General features: G+C 40.2%; 1 protein-coding gene across 4 annotated transcripts in view; it reads right to left on the bottom strand.

Moving 5' to 3' along the window:
• The window catches only part of LOC102788327 (rho guanine nucleotide exchange factor 28-like), a 42,513-nt gene that overhangs the window by 16,588 nt on the left and 2,285 nt on the right, over positions 1–23,640 (bottom strand). For 2 of the 4 annotated variants that reach the window (XM_087849274.1, XM_087849275.1), the window contains exons 3-15: positions 21,356–21,497; positions 20,068–20,177; positions 19,658–19,844; positions 15,361–15,544; positions 14,711–14,912; positions 14,345–14,420; positions 13,060–13,106; positions 12,413–12,506; positions 4,543–4,664; positions 3,969–4,351; positions 2,351–2,525; positions 1,835–1,946; positions 727–769 (exon numbers count right to left, since the gene is read on the bottom strand). In XM_087849274.1, the coding sequence (XP_087705400.1) occupies positions 727–769; positions 1,835–1,946; positions 2,351–2,525; positions 3,969–4,351; positions 4,543–4,664; positions 12,413–12,506; positions 13,060–13,106; positions 14,345–14,420; positions 14,711–14,912; positions 15,361–15,544; positions 19,658–19,844; positions 20,068–20,177; positions 21,356–21,497 (1,877 nt within the window). Of the gene's footprint in view, positions 1–726; positions 770–1,548; positions 1,630–1,834; positions 1,947–2,350; positions 2,526–3,968; positions 4,352–4,542; positions 4,665–9,173; positions 9,411–12,412; positions 12,507–13,059; positions 13,107–14,344; positions 14,421–14,710; positions 14,913–15,360; positions 15,545–19,657; positions 19,845–20,067; positions 20,178–21,355; positions 21,498–23,640 lie in introns of those variants that run through there. The other 2 variants (XM_035907272.2, XM_035907271.2) reach the window with 2 other exon arrangements.

Here is a 23,640-nt window from a genome sequence, read left to right as displayed (position 1 = left end):
AGGTCAAGATTCCTCTGCAACAATGCGAAAAACTGATAAAGTCATAGAGAAAATTATCACTTCAAGTTACTGCTGCTAAAGAATGTACATGGGATGTACTCCGTTTTTTGGTAGACTGCATAGTCTTTTTCACATGACTGTACTTTAACCACTTTTCACTTCTTGTTGAGATAAATGATTAAAATCTATTGTAATCAGTTCTGCATGTATTTTGGCTCTGCATGCTGTTTAGCTTTGATTAGCTACCCCGGGAAGCACTTGTACACATTGGTTGGGAATCCCTGCGTTACAGAGCAGGAATGTTAAGCAAATGTTAATTCATAGTAACTGTTAAAATCTCTATCCAAGATAAATACTACAGTATGTGCATGCTTCCCTTTCAACATCACTGATGTGGTCTAGAATTTTGCAAAATGTTTGTGAGGTCTGACATACAAGAAAGCCCTGAGTTTTACTGTTTACTCAGGGTTATTTTGAGGTTGTAATCAGAGAATATGCTGGCCCCAGCCTCACAACAGGAAGCATGTCACATCCTGTGCACTTAGACACCAACCACAGGTTTAAATCTAGGGAAACACATACATACACACACACACAGATCCCCATGTAAACCAATCACTAATCACTGGTCAGCACTGTTGCCTAAAAAGGGAGGAACCTCTGAGCAGGACCCTACACAGTTGAGTGGTTCTTGCCTGAGCTCATGAAATGACACACTGGCTTTACCTCTTTTCTCTGGGTGTCTCAGTCAAGTTGAATGTTCTCTGCTCTGTAATCGACAACAAGGACAAGCATATCAGTATGCCAGACATAGATGTCAATACGTTTGAAAACAGTGCATAGATCCAAAGTGAATCAGCAGAGAGGGTTAAAAATTGAGTCAGAAACTAATATAGAGATCATGGAAAGAGTCTGGAGCCAGCAAACCCCTACAGAGAAAGAACAAACACAGCAGCAAGTCTTGCCTCGAAAAACCAGATGATAGCAACGATGGAAAAAGGAAAAAAAAAACAAAGAGGAGAAACGCAACATGGAAGAATAACAAAAGCTTCAGGACAGAAACAATTCTGCTATTAGATGATCTAAAGGAGATCTTCATTCTTCCAATGCCCCAGTCGTCTTTTGCTCAGTCATTTTTTATATAAGGCAGGAGAACTACTATTTTATTACAAAAAAAATCTTAATTAGTTTTAGAGAAAACTGTGCATGTAAGTGTACCAAAAATTAAATCCCGCAGAAGATGCAGAGCTGCACAATTTATGCAACAATGACAAACATGTTTTTTGTTTGTGTGAAAACATCAGGAAAAATCCTTTTACAACACAAAGTGTAGTAAAATGATTTTGCTTCTCACGAGTTCCTCTTGCAGATTTTTCAGCTTTGCATAAATATACTTTTTACAGTGTGTCATAAAAAAGTTTATAGATACCAGATATGAATTTTAATTGTGCAGCCCTGCCCCATGGTTCACCAGAAAGAGACTGAAACGCTTTTTTCCGACCAGCCCGTAGTATTCAAGCTGTTGCTCGACGTCTTTCTTGTACTTACTAACTTGGTTGAGACGAGAGAGGGATTTAGAAAGAGATAAAGCCTGAAGTAGAGAACGACCGCTGCAGTTGAATGCTCCATCTACACAGGATAAAGCATGACCTTTACTTACAAACACCCTCACAAGCAGATCTATTCTGAAGCACAGCTGACACAGATATACTTCATGGAGCTAACGGTGATTTCTGACACCTGTCTGGTCTTCCCACTGTTGAACATGTGGCACATTTGTCCATTCAGCTGCCTCTTGGGAACTATCGGGGCAAAGGGGGCAAAGTTCACTCACCTTCTTCCAAATCAGTGATTGTTGCATCGCGGTTTAGCAGTGGCCGTGACGGCTTTGCTTTAGGGGAGGAGTAGGAGTAGGAGCGAAGACGGACCTCAGCCTCCTCTGGGCTCTAGGTGAGAAAACAAATCACAACAGTAATTAGAAGTTCACAGATTCAATCCTGTGAACAGCAAAATCAGAGTGCATCAGAAACCTGCAGGACAAACAGACCAATAGACTCTGCCCTTTCGTCCATGTTATTGAGCTGTTTATAGTCTGGGCTTATTTACTAAAGAAAGGCAAAGCTGTCTCTTTTGTAATGCTTAGCATATACTGTATGACATGGGTTTTTCATTTTTTCCTACTGAAAAATTGATGATTAATTTTAAAAAAACAGAAGACAATCAAGGAAAATATTCAAATGGAACAAAAACTGTGTCGAGGATATTATGGTGACTTATTAGACACATTTTTAATTCATAGTTTATACAAGCTTATGATAATGTTTTGTGAACCAGAAGGGAAGGGGTATACCTTGGTTGATTTGTGCGTGATGTCGGATTGCGTACGACTGAAATCTGGAGAAGCGTCAAAAGAGTCTCTCTCTCCTCCTGAGCTGGAGCGCAGAGTGGACTGTTGGCTTAAAGATGAGGATGGGTAGGAATGTCCCAGTATGTCCTCCTCTCCACTGTCACACTCTAGACTAGGGCTGTGCACAATCATACACACACACGGATTTAAACACACACGTCTAGGTTAAGGTCCTGTCATTCGCTAAAAGTGACTGACTGTTAATACTTTACTCCACATTATGTTAAGAACAAAATAAAACTGGCTATAAAGATTTACCTAAAAATCATACTGACAATGTAACTCTTGGCATCACACATTCACATTTGCAGAATATAGTTGGAGAAAAACTGTATTCCGACACCTATCATAAACCAGAAAAATGTGCAGAACCATAACAACACTTATTGTGATTGAAATACTAATAATAAAGTGTGCAAGGACCATAACATCAGAAGCTCAAGTAGGAAGGGCAAGTTTTAAATCTAAACTGCAGCATTCCACAAAATAACACACTGGATCCTGATGAGCTGTAATATTTTGTAGATGGAACTCATCACCTGAGAATCAGCCCATCAACCATTGATTTTCTACCACTTATCCAGGGATGGGTCGCAGGGCAGCGGCTTAAGCAGTGAAGCCCAGCGCTCCCTTTCCCCAACCATCTCCTTACAGCTCTCATCCACAGGAACCCAAGGAGTGTTCCCAGGCTAGCCAAGAGGCATAATCTCTGCAGCGTGTCCTGAGTCTACCTTGGGGCTTCATTTCAGTATGACATGCCTGGAACACCTCAACTAGGACGCACGTAGGAGGCATCCTAATCAGATGTTCAAACCACCTCAACTTCAACTGTCTCAACGTGGAGGACTAGTGGTTCTACTCTGATTCCCTGCCAAATGACTGAACTTCTCACCCTATCTCTAAGGCTCGAGCCACTCTTCACAGAAAACTCATTACAGGCCCAAGAAAACCTGTATCTGGATTCTCATTCTTCCATTCCATGAGACCTTCAATTCCCACCTCCAGCATTCCGAGGGAAGTGGGCATATTGAGTCTGAATGAAGGAGTCCTTTACTTTTATGGCGCTGCTGTTTATGGCATCCGCAGACTTAGTTAGCTTGTAGGATGCCAGAGGCAGCTGACAGGTAGGTGGCAGTAGGTGAAGAAAAATTTGGGTGCGGGAGGAGTCCAGTGAGGATACGGAACAAGATTTTTGGTCAGCCTCAAAGCCATTCTGGCAAACGCCATAGACAGTCATTATCAAACATTGATGTTGACAGTTGTTTTGCCAGACTCTGCATTGCTGAGAAAAATGAAGCAATGTTCAGCAACTTCAGCATGCTTCCTGCCGCTTTCCACACCTTCACTTAAAACAATGCAGGTGGAAAAAAAATTATCTTGCTGAAATTCCAAGCAAACTGGAGTCCGCTGTCTTTGTATGGATTAAATGGAAGACTGCTTATCATCCAAGTCAACAAAACCCCACAACACACTTCTGAAGTGGGTCGGAGTGATCTTTAACATAATCACAATAGAAGAAATAGTCTAAACCTTTTCAAGAATAACTGCAATTGTGTCCTACCTCAGGCCTCGGCTTGCCTCTGGGAAGCTGCATCCTCTACGACTCAAAGAAGGAGAGCGTGGCAAGCCTGTCTGTGGCTGACGCTTGTGTGCTTCCTCAAACAAACGGAGGGCGGAAGCCAGGGGCGAGGAAGGAAAAGATGGGGAGGAAGCGAAAGGACAGGGGGGAGAGACAAGAGGGGACTGCTCTCTGTGGTTCTCCAGGCCAGAACCTTGGATTCCCCTCAGCCTGTTGTGGGGTGACGATAGGCACCGGCTCTGGGAGCAGCTCCCTGAATTAGGGGGAGTCACAGAGAACGAATCCCAGCTGGAGCTGTCAACATGAGATGCAGGGCTGACCTCCTCTTCCCCTGGAGAGCGGTATTTAATGTCAGCATCGTCCACCTGGAAAAGAAAAGTGAGAATGAAATGAGAGAGACCCCAAACTGTTCCACCAGATGATTTGCAGCTCATCCAGTGAAACGATTCACATCTTATGAGCAAAGTCTGTTGATCATGCGCTGTTCTAAATTATATCCCTGTCGTAAACTGCATTTTTCCTAATGACACTGTATAGAAAAACTTGAGCAACTCACCTGATCCACCAGCATGGCGTTGGCATACACTTGGTCTTTGCCGTGTATCATCGCTGACAGTCTGGCAGCTGCAGCCAGTGTTGGAGACGAGGCCTGGCTCTCCCTTATGGACTGGCTTTTCTCTACAGAGAGAGAAGAATGCACAGAGAGCCGGGATTTTTCAATATTACATTTAGTTTCCACAGCAACACCAAATAACTTCTCACAAACACAGGAAGTGACATAGACATCCTGGGCAGTTGCTTGTCATTGTTCAGGACTAAGAGTCTCTGTATGCGTTTGTGTGTGTATGAGTGTGTGCATGTATGTGTCTCTATCTGAATGGCTCTTTGCACACACGCGTGAAAGGGCGTGCACGGAGTTGAGAGTACACATCTGTAGGCTTGTTTCTTCTCCATCCTGCCTTCGATGCAGTGGGTGAGTGGAAATAACTCCTGGTGAGCACACAGTAGCATTGAGAGGAACCCTTTCAACACAGAAGAGCCACTGTGAGCAGCAGCCTGGTTTTACTGTTAAACGGGGAAAAACACTCCTGCTCTCAAAACACGCAAAGCTCCCTCTGGGATGTTGCTCTGTATAAAGCACACACACTCTCCACAACTCAGTTTCTTATGAAGTATTTCAGGTTTGAAAATAACCGATTCACATAACCAAAGAAGGTAAAAGTTACCAGTAATACTACACATAACAATAAACCTTTGATAAGATGCTAATGGACACATTATCTTTTAAGAAAGTTTAAATGCTCTATACAAACTAGTTTTTTACTAATAACAACAACAATAAAATAGTCATTATTTATAGAGTACTATTAAAATGCAACTTAAAATTACAGTGGCAGCAAAATAAACACATAGATCATAAAATCATAATTTTTTTACACACAAAAAAATGTATATAAAATGGTTAGCGTCAGATAAAAATCCTCAAAAGCTATAAAACAGCTAGAAATCAGGTGAGACTGAATAGTCAGCTGCTGCTTTTAATGTGAAAAATAACTACAGTAACAATTATTTTCAAACTTACTTGCGAATTCTGACTGCTCATAAAAAACCTCTATTAAACACTAACCAGGTACACTGACTTTACTTTTTTTAATAGTTTTTTTTTTTACTGCTACTAGATAACCATCAGCAAAATGTGTGTTTCTGCCAGTGTTAGGTAATGTTACTTTTAAAAGTAACATGCTTAACAAGCTACAAGATTATTGTTTTACATTCTGTTAACTTCCTCAAAGTGAAGGTTTCTCTTTTCTATGCCATCTCGCTAGGTGAACTACACATGTGCACAAGTAGCAGGAACAGGACAAAAAGAGCGCAAATGTTTCAGCGATTGCCTTTTTTGATTTCAAAGCATCAAAGTGAAAATGGGACGTACAGTAAAATGATTGGTTAATCGCCAAAGTAAGTCAATTTATAATTACCTGAACTGCGAAACTACCACCATTACATTACATTACTTGCTAACAAAAGAAAAAAAGTCATCAGTCTGAAGAAAGAAAACTTGTAGAGGAATTTACATTAAGCTGAAGATTCAACAGAAAAATCTAATCACACCAGCAGCTGGTGCATTTCTGGTCATAGTAACCAGAAGAGGAGGTCTCATTAGCACAGTTACATTATTAAGCTAATAATGACATTCTCACCTTGCCGTGACCGAGCTTTGCCTCCAACAGTGTCTTTGGCACTGCTGTTTTAAATCTCAGCTCATCAAGCAGTTATTAAAGCAAGACTCAACATTCTTCTTTTAAAGTAAATCATTAGTTTATCCATTGTGTCCAAGCTGCCAGCACTGCAGAATAATAATAAAAAAGGCATTCAGCAACTGTAACAGTGAATAAATCAAAGAGGAAACTGGCTGTGCTTCCTATATGCTGCAAGTTAGATAAATATGAGAGGGAAGAGGGAGCTGAGCTAACACTGATGAGGACACCAGATGATTCCCATTACATCCATGTTAAACATAAATGAATTAACCCAAGTTTAAGTACTGCAGCATATACAGAGACGACTGCACATCACTCCAGGACAGCCAAAGTTTTTATATCTCTCAGCAAAATTCTTACATTTCTACAACCTGATTCTCCGTTGTTAAAAAACGTCTGATTCGCTTAGTTCCACCTGAAAAGATTATACTGTATATGAACCTCAAACCAAATTCACTGTACCTGCGCAAAGTCACATAAAACTTTCTGCTATGTAGAAAAGGATTCGCTTTAGTCCAACATCAAATCCACAGAATGGGGTTAGATTCTGGATGTGGGTCAAACTGCTGTTTGAAAGCAGATATCATTTCATATAAACCTACTTTAGGGACTTGACAGACAGACCTAATAGTTCAGGCTCTGGGCAGGGTCCAAAGCCACAGCTGGCCGTTGTGGCCTCAATCATTCACACACCTCTGACCCATAAATTCTGGCTCAGTGAACATTACTGTCGGGCAGTGTGATCTGTGTTTAACATTAGTTAACTGGGGGAATAACAGAAGCAGGGTGTTCATATTGCCAACAAGTTACAACAGCAAAAAATAATTCGTCCTGCTGGAAAAGCTGTCTTTATTCCTGAGGCAGAGTAAGCAGTCAATCAGCTGTGACTTGAAAGGGGATTTTTTTTTTTTTTTTTAAAGAAAACCAGAGCAGTATGTGGGTCTATTTATGTAGGATTTCTGCTCGCTAAAAGTAAAGCTGAAGTGATGTGATATTCAGAGCATGTCCCTTAGTGAGAAGCAACCGTATACAGTAGCAATGCCTAAAGTAGCAGCAGCGAGAAAAACAGAGACCGAGAGAGACTCTATAGCAAAACAGACAAAGACAGCAGTCAGTGCCAGGTTTCCAGACCAGGGCAGTTAAACACAGAGAGTGACCCTTCAACCCATGCACACCCCTGGGAGAGGGAGACCGAGGTAGGCAGGATGAAGAGGAGGGGGAGGCAGCGCAGCCACAAGGCTTCTTTCTCAAGGTTCACTCCTTTTAGAAGCTGTAGGGCAAAACATAAAATTCAAGATAAACATACAATAACAATGATTAATCGTATAAACACCTAGGCTTGCTTATTATAATTATAAATGGATTATTTGTTCATGCTGTTCCTTCTTTTATGATGTAACTTGCTTTACAAGGACCACACTAAACAGCTGTCACTTTGATGAGAGCTGAAAGTAAAATAACAAGCCAAGTCTCAAAGAATCACAACAGGAGGTCTTATTACCTTGTAAAAATAAGTGAGGCATTTATTTAACTTTAGTGTTCGGGACTTTTAAATCATTAGAACAATTGTCCACCAACATCCACAAAACCACTCTGAGTTATGACACCTGTGGTCAAACGTCCCAATCCAAGCATCACAGGCCCATTGTATTTACAGGAAAAAGTGAAGCCAGAACGAGCCGTGCAACTCTCAAAGCAAAGAAATAAACGTCTGTCTGTGCACACCTGAAATCACATTTCACTTTGCAGGTGTATTGTTAGACCAGAAAAAAAAAGAAAGTCGAAATCGAGTAGAAGCAGTTCAGTTCAGTTCAAAAAGTTGATGCAGTGCCACCGTTTCTGTTCCTCATTGAGAGCACGGGCCTGCAGTGTGTATAAAGCTAGCCTGTGTCAATCACAATTACAAAGCAATAACACAGATAATCTTGCAGAAGTTTATGGTGAAAGATGAGGAAAAGACAACTGGAGCTGAGCCATGACACAGCCGTGGCAGTAACATAATCTTTCCCCGTGTCTGTCTCTCTGATCCTAACTCCCTCTCTCTTTCTCGCTTCTCCCAACAAACACAGAATCACTTGTACACAAGCAACGAACTGTTTAACCACTCTGGTTTAATCATGCACTATTTTTAGCATTTAATTTAACTCTCCCATGACTAACAATGAAATAACAAATTTTTATGCCAGGATGAAGTATTAAACAGATTTTGGTTCCGTGCCTGATAATAAACCAAGACTCAATTCAATGACAGTCACTCTTTCACTGACACCTAAACAACCAATTAGAGCTATCAAGTGCAGTTCCCTGAGGCTAGGGATATGACCGCACATATTAAACAGTGGGCCTCCCATTTGCACTGCAACCTAACAGTCACATGAGGCCACGACTTCTCAGCAGGGTTTAGATGCACACAACAGTTTGAAGATGGCGAAAGCCCCAAACCACTCAATCAGCCTCGAGTGGACATCTGACATTCCCCAACATACTGTCAGGTATCAGGTTACATCACTGGTAAACATGCAGTTAGCTCTCTCTGACAGACTCGGTGCTGCAGTGGATGTCTGTGAGTAAGAGAGTGTAATGGGAAAAGTCTAATTTTAACTTTATTGTTCCACAGTGAATGGTGAAACATGCCTGCCAACAGGGCATTTAGAAGTTAAGTCCTGAGTTTGCCAGAAGGGCTGCCTAATCTGTGTTTAAAAAGGTTAACATTTCTCACTTTAAAATGATTCCACATGTTTTTCCAAATCTTTTTTTGTGTCTGTCAAACACTGCAGACATCAACATGTCAGAAATGTGTTTTAAGGACGTCAATGACAGTGAAGTGAAAAGTGAATTAAGATTTGTGGACACTCGCAGAACTATACCTGTCAAAGCGACAGAATAGCAAAACTACTTTTAAATATGTTTTTTAATGCTGCGTTACCTTTTTTCCCCATCTTCCGGCGCATCCTCATCTTGGGAAAAGAAGGCCAGGAGTAGTTGAAAGGGCAGTCGGAGTCAGAGTCCATGAGTTACGATCTTATAGAAAATCTTCATCCGAACAGTTCGATGTGTTTGATGAATAAATGAGCAGAGTTACGTCTATTCCCACCTGGCTGAACAGACTGCGGACTAGCTGTAGCACTCACTCTCCTTTTTTTTCCCGGAGCCCTGCTGCAGACACTCTGACACTTCAGGAGTGAGCCAGCATGTTCCCCTCTGTCTCCCCCAACCACCCCTCCCCCTAAACTACTCCCCTTCCCCCTCCACAGCTCTCAACCAACTGTCCAGCAGAGCCGGGGCTGAACTCTTTCTTTTTGAGTTTCCTCTCTGTCTGCTCTTCTTACATCTGAGCAAACTTTTAGGTAACTAAGTCAGTCTCTGCCTTCTTTGCTCATATACCACACACGGTCATGAGAAAGAGGGAGCGAGATATACACATGCTGACAGCAGCAGAGGGAGGAGGGTATTGACAGCTGAAAGGAGGGACTGAGGAAGGGAGAGAAACAGTCAAATATAGGAATGACTTTAGAACCGGCAGCGAAGAAAAACATGAAGCCAGACTGCTTATTGAAAGTGAGTCTCAGACATGATAGAAATCATTAACCCTGTGAGTCCATAACTGTCTCGGAGAGATACCAGGCTGCATAGCTGAACACTACCCAGTTAAAGGCACTGGCAATTCATCCCAAATATGCCTAATGCCATCTGAAGAGAGTCCTTCTCAATCACTCCATTCTCTCGTTCTCTATATTTTAGCATGTCAAAGCCCAGCTGAGAGGGGAGGAGGGACTGCCAGGTTAGCAGCTTCTCCATGGAGACAGCACAGAGAGCTGCTGCTGTTTTCTTCATCCATGTTTCCTCCTCTTGCCAAACTGCAGGAGTACAGTGCTCCAGTTGCAGCAGCACAGATACAAGTGAAGATCAGCAAAAAGGATGGTAAAGAGGATTTACAAGACAAACTGGACAATGGCTCTGTGAAAAGAGGTCAAGCGTGGGTTTACAAATGCACATAAATGAAGGAATGTGAAAAACAGAGAGAGAAAAAGGAGATGAGATGGGTTTTGTAGGCAGAAGAGTAGAAAAAGAGGTACACTGTGACTATAGAAAGTTTCTGTGTATGTGCATGGGGAGGGGTGATGGAGGGTGTTGGCACCGGGCTAGTGAACATTAATGCTGCCTTTGTGGGGTCTGTGTGAGGTTTAATCCTTTTTTCCATTCTCCAATTAGATCCCACAGTCGGGGTCGCAGACTCTTCTCTGCGCTCCTGGTGCTGCACTTATCGTTTGTTGACACCCTGCCAAACTATCCATATCATAAATCCCTTTCTCTCACAGTTTCCCCCCCATTACACACACACACATAAACACACACTGCTTTAACACTCCTCTGCTCTCCTTTCCCTGGAGATCTCAACAAGCTGCTGGAAAACTGCATTCAGCAAAGCCCTGGCAACCCCCATTCAACCACAAACACCCCCTTTTTACTTCCCTATACCCCTGTCCCACTCAGAGCACTCTTCCCTACTGAATTCTTCCAATCAAATACACAAGTGAACACACACGCACACAGAAACTTCTTCCCTCTCCTCAACTGTGGAGGAGAGCAGCGCTCCTCGGGATGAAGTGGCCTTTGCTATTTGTTCGCTAAACTCACATTAAAATGCTGACCTGGAAGGATGTGATGGGGAATGGTATGTGTATTCGTCTGTATGTAGGCATTTGGGTGCAAGAGTGTGTTTTGGGTGGGGTATTTAAATATCGGGGGCATTAGGAAGGCAGAGATGGGGGAATGTGTGACTGAAGAAGACAAACAGGCCTTTATCCCTCTCCCAAAAAAATCCAAATTATCATATGAATCTTGAAAACAGTAAAACCTTTAAAAAAAAAAGTTTTCTATGTACATACAGTCATGTCAAATAAGTTACAGTAATCTGAAATGGAGACAGGAAAGATGACATCAAGAAGATAGGGGAAAGATGACAGCTACATTCGAAATTCCTCATCCCCAGCTGAAGCGCTGGATACACAAGTTCTGTCTGTGTACCCGATGACGCATTCGCTCAACGTATGCAGCCATATTGTTAGTGTTAACAAACAGACCAGAATCACAATATGAGCTTCACTGCTTCACTAAAAAATGTAAAAACCTTCTAGCCACTCACGATACCTGACAGGCCTGGAATGTTTACTGAAGAATTTAAATTCTCTAAGGGTCAAATGAGCACCTTTATCCCAGAAGAATGGCATGTATGAAACCTGAGTCATTTCCAGTCTGAGCTGTGTTCATTCAAACACGACCCACTGAGGGGAAACTTGTGCAAAACATCATTCAAGTGACCAATATTATTTGATCTGAGCCACAGAAGGTGATTTAAGGGGTCAAAAGAGGCCAGAGGGAGGCAGACATCACAGGCTACACGAAAATGATGAAGAGCTTCCACTCAGCTAACAAACACAGAGAAACATGCACACAGAGGACAAAATGGCTTAACCATTTAGCATGAAAAACTACACTCACCACAGGATGCTAAGATTACAGATGTTTAGTGCCAAGTGTTATAAAGTCTGAAGCCTCGGCTTGTAACCACAGCATTCTTACACTGAGGCATCAGTCTGGTCTGCAGTAATACCAGCCAATTATTAACCCACAGGATGTTCCCACTCTCAAATCCTTCCTCTTGCAATCCAGGAGTACATCAGAGTGATGCCACCTTCGGCCATTTAGTCAGGAATTGGCTTGGTTTGTTTCTGGTCTCCTGTCACTGCTGGCAGAAGCAGGATGACTCAGGATGAAGTGTTCATAAAAAATTAAAAAAAAGATCCTGCTCGGTTCAACAATAACTGTAAACACAGAGTGACACAACTAAAAAAATTCAGGGAGGGGGGGCAAGACAAGCCAGGGGCCTGAAATGTGATCCTATAGTCAGCAGGGACAGTCGGCAGCCATAGATGATGGTTAGAGTTCCAAGTTCTGTTCAGGAAAGGAAATGTTTCCTGCAGTTTGAACTCACTCAATAATTTGAAGCTACTTGGATAACTTCCTATGAACATAACAGCACCTAAAACAACAGTGATCGATTTCCGTCTGCACAAAAGTTGATGTACCACAAACTCTACAATTAAAACCACAGCTAAAAACGGACTTCTAAAAAAGCAAAATTACTTTGAAAGAAAATCTTACCAGAGTCAGACTGTGAAGGCTCGTCTTCTTCGTCCTCCTCATTCAGACAGAACATCAGCGTCTCCTCGTATACTTCAGAGAAGAAACTGGGAACCTTTAACAAAACAGCATGCGCATTTCCAGCATACCACAAAAACGTAAAAAAACCGAGTAGAACTAAGTAAAAAAACACAAGTGTTTGGCGAGCGCCTAGGTGTGTGAGACAGATCAATTAGTTAACCATCTGTAACACATTAAACTGTTCCTACTGGATGACCAGAATCATGTGCACACACCACACCTCTCAAAACACGAAACACATACTTGACCGCTCACAAAGTCAGCTATTCAGTAGTGTGTGCAAGGTGCCAAATCCAGCACCTTGACAATAAGAGTGAAAAAAAAAACAACAACTGTGGAGCATTGAGAAGCAGACAATGCTCCACAGTTATTGTAGCAGTGCTTGCCACTAGCTGGTACAGATGTTCATGGAAAGTGAATAAGTGTTTTTAAAATGCCACCTGTAATAACATATTCAGGAAAATTGGAAGGAAGGCCTCTTGTTGCACAGGATTTGTCAAGAATATTCGGATCATATTGTAATCCATAGACTTGTACGCATGTGAATCCTTATAAAAATGTTTTACTGCTGTGCGTTAAATACTTACATTTTCTTCAACGGCAGCGTTTTCTCCATTTATGTCAGGATACAGTGCTGAAAAAAGACAACATTTTCAGACACAGCCATCAAACTTCAAAAGAAACACAAGTAAGCACAGATGCTTGCCAGTTTTTAATGATCCCACGTAAACGCTGGTTTTTGTTTTCTTTTCATAAACCTGGGGGATTTATTTATTTTTACTGTGTGGCCTTGATCTCCATTTTCATTTAATTACCATGTTCATCCTAGATCAAAGGGCACGGTGTATGATGGCTTACCAGTAACAAGGCAGAAATACATGGAAATTAGTGTTTGGGTGGTTTGATTAGTGGCCTTGGGTGATGTTGAAAAATGAAGGCAGGATATGTAGCAGAAGTGGCCCATAAAAGATAGATAGGCTGGAACAGAGTTTCAGAGAGAAGAGGAAAAAGTAGTGCCAGAGCTTGAGAGACAAAGACAGAGGGACAAAAAAGAGAAGGATGAAATATTTTAAAAATAAAAACAAAACTAGCTCAGATACTGTCAATCACACTAGTGATGTGGCTTGGGATCTCAGTAGAATATGCCAAATACTAGTGGATGAACTGCTTTAAAATTCTCTACTTAATGTCCACAGGCCTTATGTAGGGAATTTTTATAAGAATTTTTAAGCCATGCTGAGTTTTCCTGTAGCACCAGGAACAGGTCAAAGTTTACTATTTTCATCTATTTAAATATCCTTAAATATCCACATTTAAAAACAAGGCCTACATCCGATTTTAAGAACTCTTTATTTTAATGAGCTTCCCTTATATCTGCTTGATGAAGTAGTAAATCCATCCTCTACCCTTTATCCAACTCTACCACTGGAAGAAATGATTAAGCAGACTTGCCCAAAACTTCCCACATTTTATTTTATAAACAAAATATCTTCAACTACCTTGTTTTTTTTAAATGATTATGTTTGATGAGAAATACTTTTAAGCAGAAAGTTTTGAAGTAGACTGTTGTTATTGTTTTTAATTATTTCCCTGATAACTGACTAACGATTGATCATCTTTTCGGCAAAGAAATGACAAACCGCCACCTTCATACAGTTGACTTGTTTTTTGCCATATCTTTGCAGTACCCACAAAGCCCAGATGAGGGCAGTCAATTTCTACTGACGTCTGCATGACACCACAGTGTGTAGATTCAATACAGTGAAAAATAGCAAATCATCTCAACATGAAAGAGGAGATCTAAGACTGGATGGTTTAGTTTAATCAGGCCTCCAAATCCCACAAATCAGACAGATTGAATGTGTATGATACCACTTTCTGCAGAATCATCCACTGGTTCTTCCTTCCCTAAGATCGTCTCCACCCGCTCCCTCCTGAGTGCTTTGATCTGTAGGAGAAAAAGCAACATTTAAATCAAAAGATTCGGTAAACTGAGAGAGTATTGTATTTATGGGTTTTGATTTTTCTGTTTAGTTAGTTGCACACCTGCTACCGAACCTTAATTTAACAGTACCTTTAAGAACCTTGAACAAAAAAAAACATCCTCAAGAAAAGCCTGTAATTTTTTTTGTTTTGCTTTTATATAATTGTAATCAACTACCTTTTTCTATTTTATTCTTGTGTTTACAAATATCACCTTTACAATCTTTACGACCATCATAATATTGTTCTGCTCACCCCTCTGAGGAAGTCCTCATCTCTCAGTCGCTCTCTGAGAAGCAGGATGTCAGCATGTCGGCTCTCCTCCGAGCTCCACCTCAGGTTTTGTCTGACAGTCAGAGTCAGGTTCCCCATGTCATGACAGAACCTAAGCAGGCGAGATCTGTCTGCCCACACCTGGGAAAGACCAGCGGGAGGTGTAGCTAGTGGATTGGGTGGGCTGCAAAACAACAGAAAAAATATTAGGCATTAGGGTTGATATTTGGAATACTGTTTTTACTATTTTCCCAAACTTCTTTAACATATTGCATATCACATTTACTGTCATTAAGTGCATATGATCTGGTCTTGTAGGCAAAATAAATTAACCTGTAAGGGTGTGGATCCAGTTAGAGGTGGAGTTTTCAGGTAACACAAACAGGTGGCATATAATAACAAAATGTACTTCATCACTTCAATATAATCACAGTATTTTGGAAATTTAGAAATGGCTCTTAACGAGGATAATAGCAAACAAAAAACTGGGTTGTGCATATAGTTGAAGGAAGGTTTTCCCTTACTGTGGAGCACAGGAAACTTCTACACTGAATACACAATTTTTTATCAAAACAGTCATTCATTTGTCAGAGTCTCTCCTGGAAGCACCTCGTTAAAGTTTATAATCTTACTTGGAGAGCAGCTCCAACAGTTCAGTGTTGCCTGCTGTCTGTGCCAGCTGCAGCGGCGTGACTCCATTTTCGTTTGGCAGATTGACAGCCATCAAACCCCCAGGCTGGCAAAGCAACAGCTCTGCAAGTCGACACATACCCCATCGAACAGCTAGGTGGAGGGGAGACTCTCTGGGACAGTGCTCTGGAGAATAGGGAGAAAAATATATTACAATTTAAAAAAATGACATCTCTGAAGACATGAAAGAATGCAGCGGGATCCAAGACAACTGCTTAACCAGGAATGTGAGACTCACAAAAACCAGGAGGAAACTAGCATGTCAGAAATCTGGATAATTAGGTCTAATTAGGATAACTATCTGAACTGTCACTAACTGATTTCTATTCTTACACAGCACTGGATCCCTCTGGTCCACTGACCTATTTTAAGGCAACAGAAGCCTTTTAACAAGATCGCGACAACAGACAGTCTACAAATGTGACGACTTCTTAGATTTGTGTCTGCCATTTAATGCAGTCCAACAAGATTTCTATCTGTACCAGATAAAACTGCTCCAGCCGAAAAACATTTTACTCTCTACCAAGTTTTTTTTATAGATCTTATTACTATTCCTTAAAAGAGAGAATAAGTTTACATTAAGTAAGTACGTTAGTTAACTCAGATATAAATTACAAATGCTGTCTGAAAAGAATAAATTGCAGGAAAAATATACAAATATAACAGAAGCAACACTTGGTATCACTTAAAATTGTCATCTCATCATAAAAATGGTAGTTGTTTTTTTTTTACATTGTGATACCATACAGTTTGCCCTTTTTACTGTAATGGGTAGTTATGTAAAGATTAAGAAATACCCACAGGATGATGAGAAATGAGTCAAGCTCTGTGCAAGAGCACTTACACTTCAAATAATTCAGGACTGTATCACCTTTTCAGAATCACAATATTTCTAAGCTGACAACTAGGGTATTTCCCTTTACAGAGGATAAAACATACTTTAGAGAAACTAAACTGAAACTGAAATAAAGAGAATACACCTGTGACTTCCAGTTATACTAACTAAAGAAAAGGTTTTTATAAAAGAATCAGAATGGTCCCATGTTTAGTTTTTCTCTTCCTTTTATACTTTGATGTTTCTATCACTATGCATAAGTGCATCATGGATTTACATGGGTTCACACTGAAATAAATTACCAGCGAAAGTAAAACAAAACATTTTTTTTCAAGATTTTATACTTTTAAAAGAAGAAATAGTAAAAACAATAATTAAAAATGTCAGTTGTTATATACTTGTAGAAGTAATGAGAATGAGTCACAGTACAACTAATTAGGCTGCTGTGAGCTTCCTCCTGAAATAATGCCAAAGACAGTGCATGATGAGAAAAATCTAGCTTCATAAAACAGACAGGAAGCGCTTCGTACTTAGCATAAGGCTTAACAATTGAAATTGAGTTTTTGTGACAGCTCAGTCAGTATGAAGAACATTGCATAACAACCTCTGTGGAGAGAGTCCAAGAAAAAAAAAATGTCCTGGCTTGCTGTTCAGCACATTGCTGCAAGATTAAACTTTGCTAATGAACATGAAAAGTAGGGGTGCAACAATACTCGTATCGTATTGAACCGTTCGATACAGTGCTTTCGGTTCGGTACGCATATGTATCGAACAATACAAAATTTTTAATTTATTTTATCAACTTTCCTTCTGACGATGCTGTCTGTGTTGAGCGCTCAGTGGGTCTGCGCTTGACAGTGCAGCCTAGGCGGAGTAGTCGAACGCAGATTCACTGAGCGCAGGATTTCGGATGTGCCATGCAATGCTCAATTACATTGGTGGGAACTAGTGCGTTAGCGCAGTTAGCTCGTTAATGTGTTGGCCGTCCAGCCCCACGCACGGGGCGATCCGCGGTAGCTAGTTAACGGAGATTTGCTGTGTTGTGGCGTTAACGTCATTTCAACGAGATTAACACACTAGTGGGAACACAACGAATATGACTGCACATTTACTCCGACATCATCCTAGTGCAAAGACAAGTGGAAGCAGACAAAAACAACAAGCACGCATGCTACAAACTTTACCCGAGTCATTTAGACAGCCGTTAGCACATGATTCTCCTTATGGGGACCTATACCCCAGAAGAAGCGTATAGTATAGCTTTTATTTTGGAAAGAGCCATTTCTCTGTAATAAACTCTTTTCCAAAGATGAGTGATTTCTCAATCAGATTTTTTTTTATTACTTTGTTGTTTCAGCAACATTAAATTTAAAAACTGTACTTTTAAGTTAAAATATATATTTATAATTTTGATAAATGACAAATTAAAAAGGCATGAACATTTTTTTTGTATCGAAAAAATATCGAACCGTGACACCAAAGTATCGAACCGAACCAAACCGTGAATTTTGTGTATCGTTGCACCCCTAATGAAAAGGTGCCTGACGAATACTGGGTGAGATACATTTTTACAGCTCTGACTGGGTGCAGCATGAACTTGGCCAGGACTACCAGAGTAAATACACACAGGTAGAACCGTGAGCTGACTATTGTTATGAATTGGTGCTATAAATACAATATATAAATAAAACTGACTTGAATTGAAAAGTTGAAATAATGAGGCACAGAGGTGACAGTGCGGCGAGTGCAAAAGATGTCAGGAGATGACTTATAGATGGAGCCATTAATGTCTGAAAATTAACCAGAATGCTTCCTGAAAAAATGACTCCTAATCTCCAGAAACCTGTCAGGAGAGGAGTACTAGGCTTTATCCTCTGCCAAAAATCCAAAGTTCAATGACTGAATCAGTAAAGATTCTGAAGACTTGCTCAAGTGTGTCACCACCTAAATCCAATAATAACATGTGAAGAGAAAGGAAGAACAAAACAACCTAAGAAAGAACAGCTGAAAAAGAATGACAGAATCTCTCTCCAAAAATGTGCAACACTGGCATCCATGCCGTAATGCATTTAGTGCATATTTGAAAAGTAGGGTGGACAGAAGAAGTACTGAAAAAATAGAAATGCAAATGTCATGAAAGCTGCACTGACTACTGACTGTACTGACTTCCTGCTGTGCAGCTTCTATTTTTAATATAATGAATACAGCCATGTGAAGAACAAACAGCTTTCCATGCAGTCCTGTGAAAGACTAAGGCCACACTTGTTGCTTCCATAGGAACTAAGAGAGTGTGTAACAGTCAGGTGTGACTGATAAAATGCACTTCATTAACTGATCATCAGCAACTGTGAACAACAACAGATGTTTTGGCATTTTGCAGGTCCGGAGCATTGAAATGCACGTTAATACAACGCTACAATTTTTCTAGTATGCTCAGTTTAAGAAATGTTCTCAGGAAGAACATAATTACCTCCAGTGTCATCTCTTGTCTTTGTGACAGCAACAAGGATTTGTTAAGATGGTCCAGTGCTTTTATTGAAAGCACTGCATGCAAACAGTGAGTACTTAGGAGAGTCAGGGATTGATCATTGAGCTGTATTAAGCATCGGCAATAGAATGATGTCATAAGCAGTGTTATCAAATTAACTGCAGACATTTAGAGAGAGACGTTGCAATGAAACAGACTGCCATAACTATATTACAGCTAAATCTAGTTTGTTATTTATGTAGGTGGCCCTACACAAACACTCAGATGATACAAACAGATGGTGGCATCTAGTAAACTTGGTGGTCAGCATACACACAGGCCACACGCAAACACACAAACACATGCTCGCTCAGATTTATTGAGCTCTGCCTAGGGCTACTTCCAGATGGAAAGGCTCTATTAACCACATTACATGCTGCTTAATTGGCTTTGATGAATTTAACAGAGGAACACGTTGGACCATGTTCACTTCCGATTTCAGCCTGGTGAGCATGGAAAATGGGAATTATGACTGGGGAGAAGGTGGGCGGAGGGGTTGCAGAGTTGAAGAGTTCAACCTCCTGGTATAGTTACCAGGACAGTGCTGAGTGATGCATTATGACAAAGGCTGTCAGCTACATTTTAATCTATAGCTGTCCTCTTTTTTGTTTTTTTGTATGAATAAACGTGTACATAATTAAATATATTATCCATGTCTGTAAATCCACTCTTTAATTAAAACCCCCTCCCTCTAACATCCCATTTTCCAAGCTACAACTTTGTTTGGATAAACAGAGTGTACCATTTTAAGCATTTTCAATTTTTTATATTTTTAAATACATTTTTTCATGAAATAAAAACTGCATTTTATGTGTCTTTGATAAGCATAACTGTGTAGGAATCCCTGTTCTGCAAGATAAGACAGTGCAGCTCTCACCGTCTCCACTGTGGCTCCCGAGTACATTCCAGTTTGGGGGGATATCGAGGTTAGCCATGGCCAGGGCCACTCGGTGATCCATGGCCCAATGGGAGCTCTGCTGGCCCAAGTTGAAGAGGCTCCTCAGCTCGTCATGATCCGTGGAGTTCAGACAATGTCCATGGATTACCAGGTGCTCTGCGAGGTCCTGTAAGGGTGCCGGTTATGAATAAGATACAATCAGGTGTAACTGAAGAGCTCTACAAAACATTATTTTCACTGCTGCCTTTGTATTGGAGGGTTTCCCATTCCAATACAAAAACATCAGTAGAATTCTTATCAATTATATGAACTAAAAAGCATGTGCACAAGAAAAAACTGTATTAACATGTAATTTTTACCACAAGCACACTTTTTTTGGCTTTTCTTACCTGAGCATCATCATGAACATACTCTAATGAAGCCTCGCCTACCCAGGTAAGAGGTATAGTTTCAGAGCACAGGTATGCCTGGACAGAAACCATCTCTGCCAGATTATGGCCTAAGCAAGCACAACAAAAGTTATATTTAACATCAGTTAAATAAACAATATATTTTTATATGAAAAAGAGCTTCTTTTTCACAGTATGATTGTGTCACTGAATGGAACAAAAAACTCCAAAAGTTACAGATTTTTTTTGTTCAAACTGTGTTTAATAAACAGAAATAGAAGCCCAAAAGGCTGAAAGGAAATCTATCAAAAGGATTTATGATTTGTGAGAAATGAGTCAACACTACAAAAACCCACTATGGTTACAGGGCTTTAAGAATGCCTCCAAGCCCTTGGATATGTTTGAGTATCAGCTTTTCTTTTTGGATGCTAACAAAGGCACTTTCTGTTTTCTGCATTTCTGCATTGAGTTAGTATATTGAGAGTGCAAAGCCTGCAGGACTGCCTGTTGTTTGAGTCAACCTACACAGAGGCTCAGTAATAATGACATATTGTTCATGGAGCTGTTTCACTCCTATGTGGAAGCTGCTAAGATTCTGCACCCTGTCAGATCTCAAGCCACTGTAGGGACATGTTTATGTGTGAGCCAGTATGCTTGAAAATTCAAATACATACTTCTTTTAGGTATTCTGATATATAATCGGGAGTGAAAAAGTGGAAAAACATGGGATTGCTAGAATATACTAATGTTTGACGATGGCTTTGTAAAATACCAAAATATGGCATTAGACATGAGAACATAAAATATTGTGCAAAAATCCTAAAGCACCCATCATTTCTTTATATTTTGCTTCCAAAGAGCCAAACTTTCATGTAATTTTTACGAGTTTTCTTTAAGCAATAGCTTCAGGATATCCAAATAAGTCAAGGACAAAAGAAGTGGAGGAAAAAAACATTAAAATGGAGGAACACTATCTGAAAACCATGTTCTTAAGAAATAGGGAGAAAAAAATTGAGCAAAGTTGCGACACAGGATCCGAGATAAGAATCTTGTTATTCAGTTGATCTATATACTGTTCATGAAAGCTTCATCAGAAATGGTCTCATTGGAAGGGTGGCTGTTAAGAAGCCATCCGAAGGTACTGAAACAGTAAGGAAACTATATTTCCATGTATGTTCGCCGTATGTATTTCTAATTTTCCTAGCAAAATACAAAGAAATAGAGGGTGATTTAAGACTTTTACATAGTACTATACATGTAATACTACATCAGAAAGTCATAAACATACCGGGCACAATAAAGCAGAGCATGACATCACTGTGAGCCCTGGTGACATGGATCAGTGTGGATCCTTCCAAAACAATGTAAACCTCTGCATCTTCTGGCGCAGCGTCAAAACCATCCAGCAATGCAAATACCTTTGCTTCGCCCTGGGATAAATGAAGGTGGAAGAGGTCGAGAGGAAAAACAAAGAAGAAAGACGCTACAGATCAAATATATATATATATATTATTAAGTATACAGGCTCATTTTAGAGCAAGACTTTATTCTGATTCTGATGTTCTAGATTTCTGTAAAGTACACCAAATCCCCTGATAGCATTCCTCTCGAGGGTACAATAAACCATCCCTCCTCAATAAAAACAGGAATGCCTTAGCGCCTCCTCAAAGACCTGTCCTGATCCAGACAGGCTACAAGACTTTAGATTTCTCATTTAAGGCAAAAGAACGAATGAAAAAAAGGTTTGAATAGTCACACAAATAAAAAAAATAAAATAAAATAATAATAATAATAATAAAAAATAAAAAAAAATCGACTAGTACACATCTAAAAATAAGACATCCTATAACTGTTCTGTTAATTATATTAAAACAATACAAGCCTTTAAGGATCCCAGGAAATCTGATTTGCTGAGACCTTGAGGTTTTATATATTGAAATAATATTTATGTTATATTGAAAGCTATTCATTTCTTTAACTTGTCAGCCAAAAAGTGGCAAGCTGTTCATATGGCAATTGTGAGAAAACAGCTGCTTATTCACACTTTCAGTAAATATAAACAACACTAGCATTTAATCAGTCTTCTTAGTAACCACTTGAGAAAGTCTAGCACTCACTCTTGACTCACAAGTACGTATAAATGCATCCACTATGTTCTTTGGCTAGTTGCTACTTTTTGCAGTCTCCAAAGTTTTTTAACAGATTTCTGCATCTTTGCACATTTCTGGGTCCATGCTGTTGTCTTCATGTGATGCTTCCACTTTGAATATGTGGTTATAACTAATGCAACCAAAAGATTTCAAGTATAAAGGCTGAACATGAACTAGCTTCACTAGCTACAAAATAAAAGCTTCCCAGGCTAGTTGTCTTTTAACAGAGCTGCTGCTTTTTCACCACCATCCAACAGTCACAGGGGAAGAAATCTATTGTAGACGATATCAATTTGTCCACCTACAGTGGCCTCAATAGACCAGTGTATTGAGGCCACGAGACATATTGTGTGGGTTATTCTTGGAAACCTATCAAAAGACTGACTGAGGCGGGAGTAGAGGAACAGGCCTGAGGGAAAAAAAGCTGCAGCCAAAATGTAGGTCCTAAAGGTAAGGTTTACCGTGAAATGCAATATACATTACAGATTAGTGTAGATGGCTTAAGAGTGTATTTTCAGTAGTCTTTCTTTTGGCCTCAACAGCTGACCTGATTTCTCATGGTTAATAAAACCAGAGGCTTTTTACTTTCACTCCTCTTATTGACTAAAATAAGGACACTTTGAGTAATCCTGCCTCCATTTCTCATTGTCTCACCTAATCTAATCTTTGCTTTCACTTATTTATTTCTTCATGTCTGGAAGATTTCTATTTGACCACAAATCCTCAAACGTCAACCAGGCTTCTCCTGGACCCTCATTAAGACTCTCCACGTCTGTATGATTGACCAGACCGTGACCACTAATGATAATGTGGTCACTAAACGAAATACTGGAAATATCTGTTGATAATGCCAGAGGCAGAAGAAGAATGGATTGGAGCAGACTTTCAAACAAAACTATTTCTGGTGCTTTCAATGATATGAAGTGTGCCAGTGTGGCCATATGCTACTTTTTACTTTGTCTTGCACCTTGAAGGACAGCATATTATTATGTGGATGTGAGCACATACACCAATCAGCTACAATATCAAAACCACCCGTCTCATACTGTTTAGATCCAAGTGATGCTGCCAAAACAGCTCTGACTTGCTGAGGTATGAGCATGAGAGCTCTGTGCTTGTCTTGTGGTGCCTGACAGGGATGTTGGCAGCACATCCTATAGGTCCTGTCAGTTGCTAGGTGGGCTGCCTCCAAGTTTGACTAGACCAGTTCAGTGATTCTGCTTCATTTACTGTTACTCAAGTTGTTCTGTTTTCGCGAAGGGGTGTGCTTGGTTTGTTATAATACTTAGGTTAATGTTATGTTTCAAAAATATTATCCAGAAAATGCAGAAATCCAGTGTCATACACTTGGTCAAATGCATTGTTGTGTTGCTAAGTGATCTGCACTGATACAACAAAGCATTTTTCTGTATGTGATCAAATT

The sequence above is a fragment of the Neolamprologus brichardi genome, chromosome 12 (genome assembly GCF_056152115.1).
Source record: "Neolamprologus brichardi isolate AB-2024 chromosome 12, ASM5615211v1, whole genome shotgun sequence".
NCBI lineage: Eukaryota > Metazoa > Chordata > Actinopteri > Cichliformes > Cichlidae > Neolamprologus > Neolamprologus brichardi.
The sequence above is the reverse complement of the archived record's forward strand: the minus strand, read 5'-3'. Positions and strand labels throughout refer to the sequence as shown.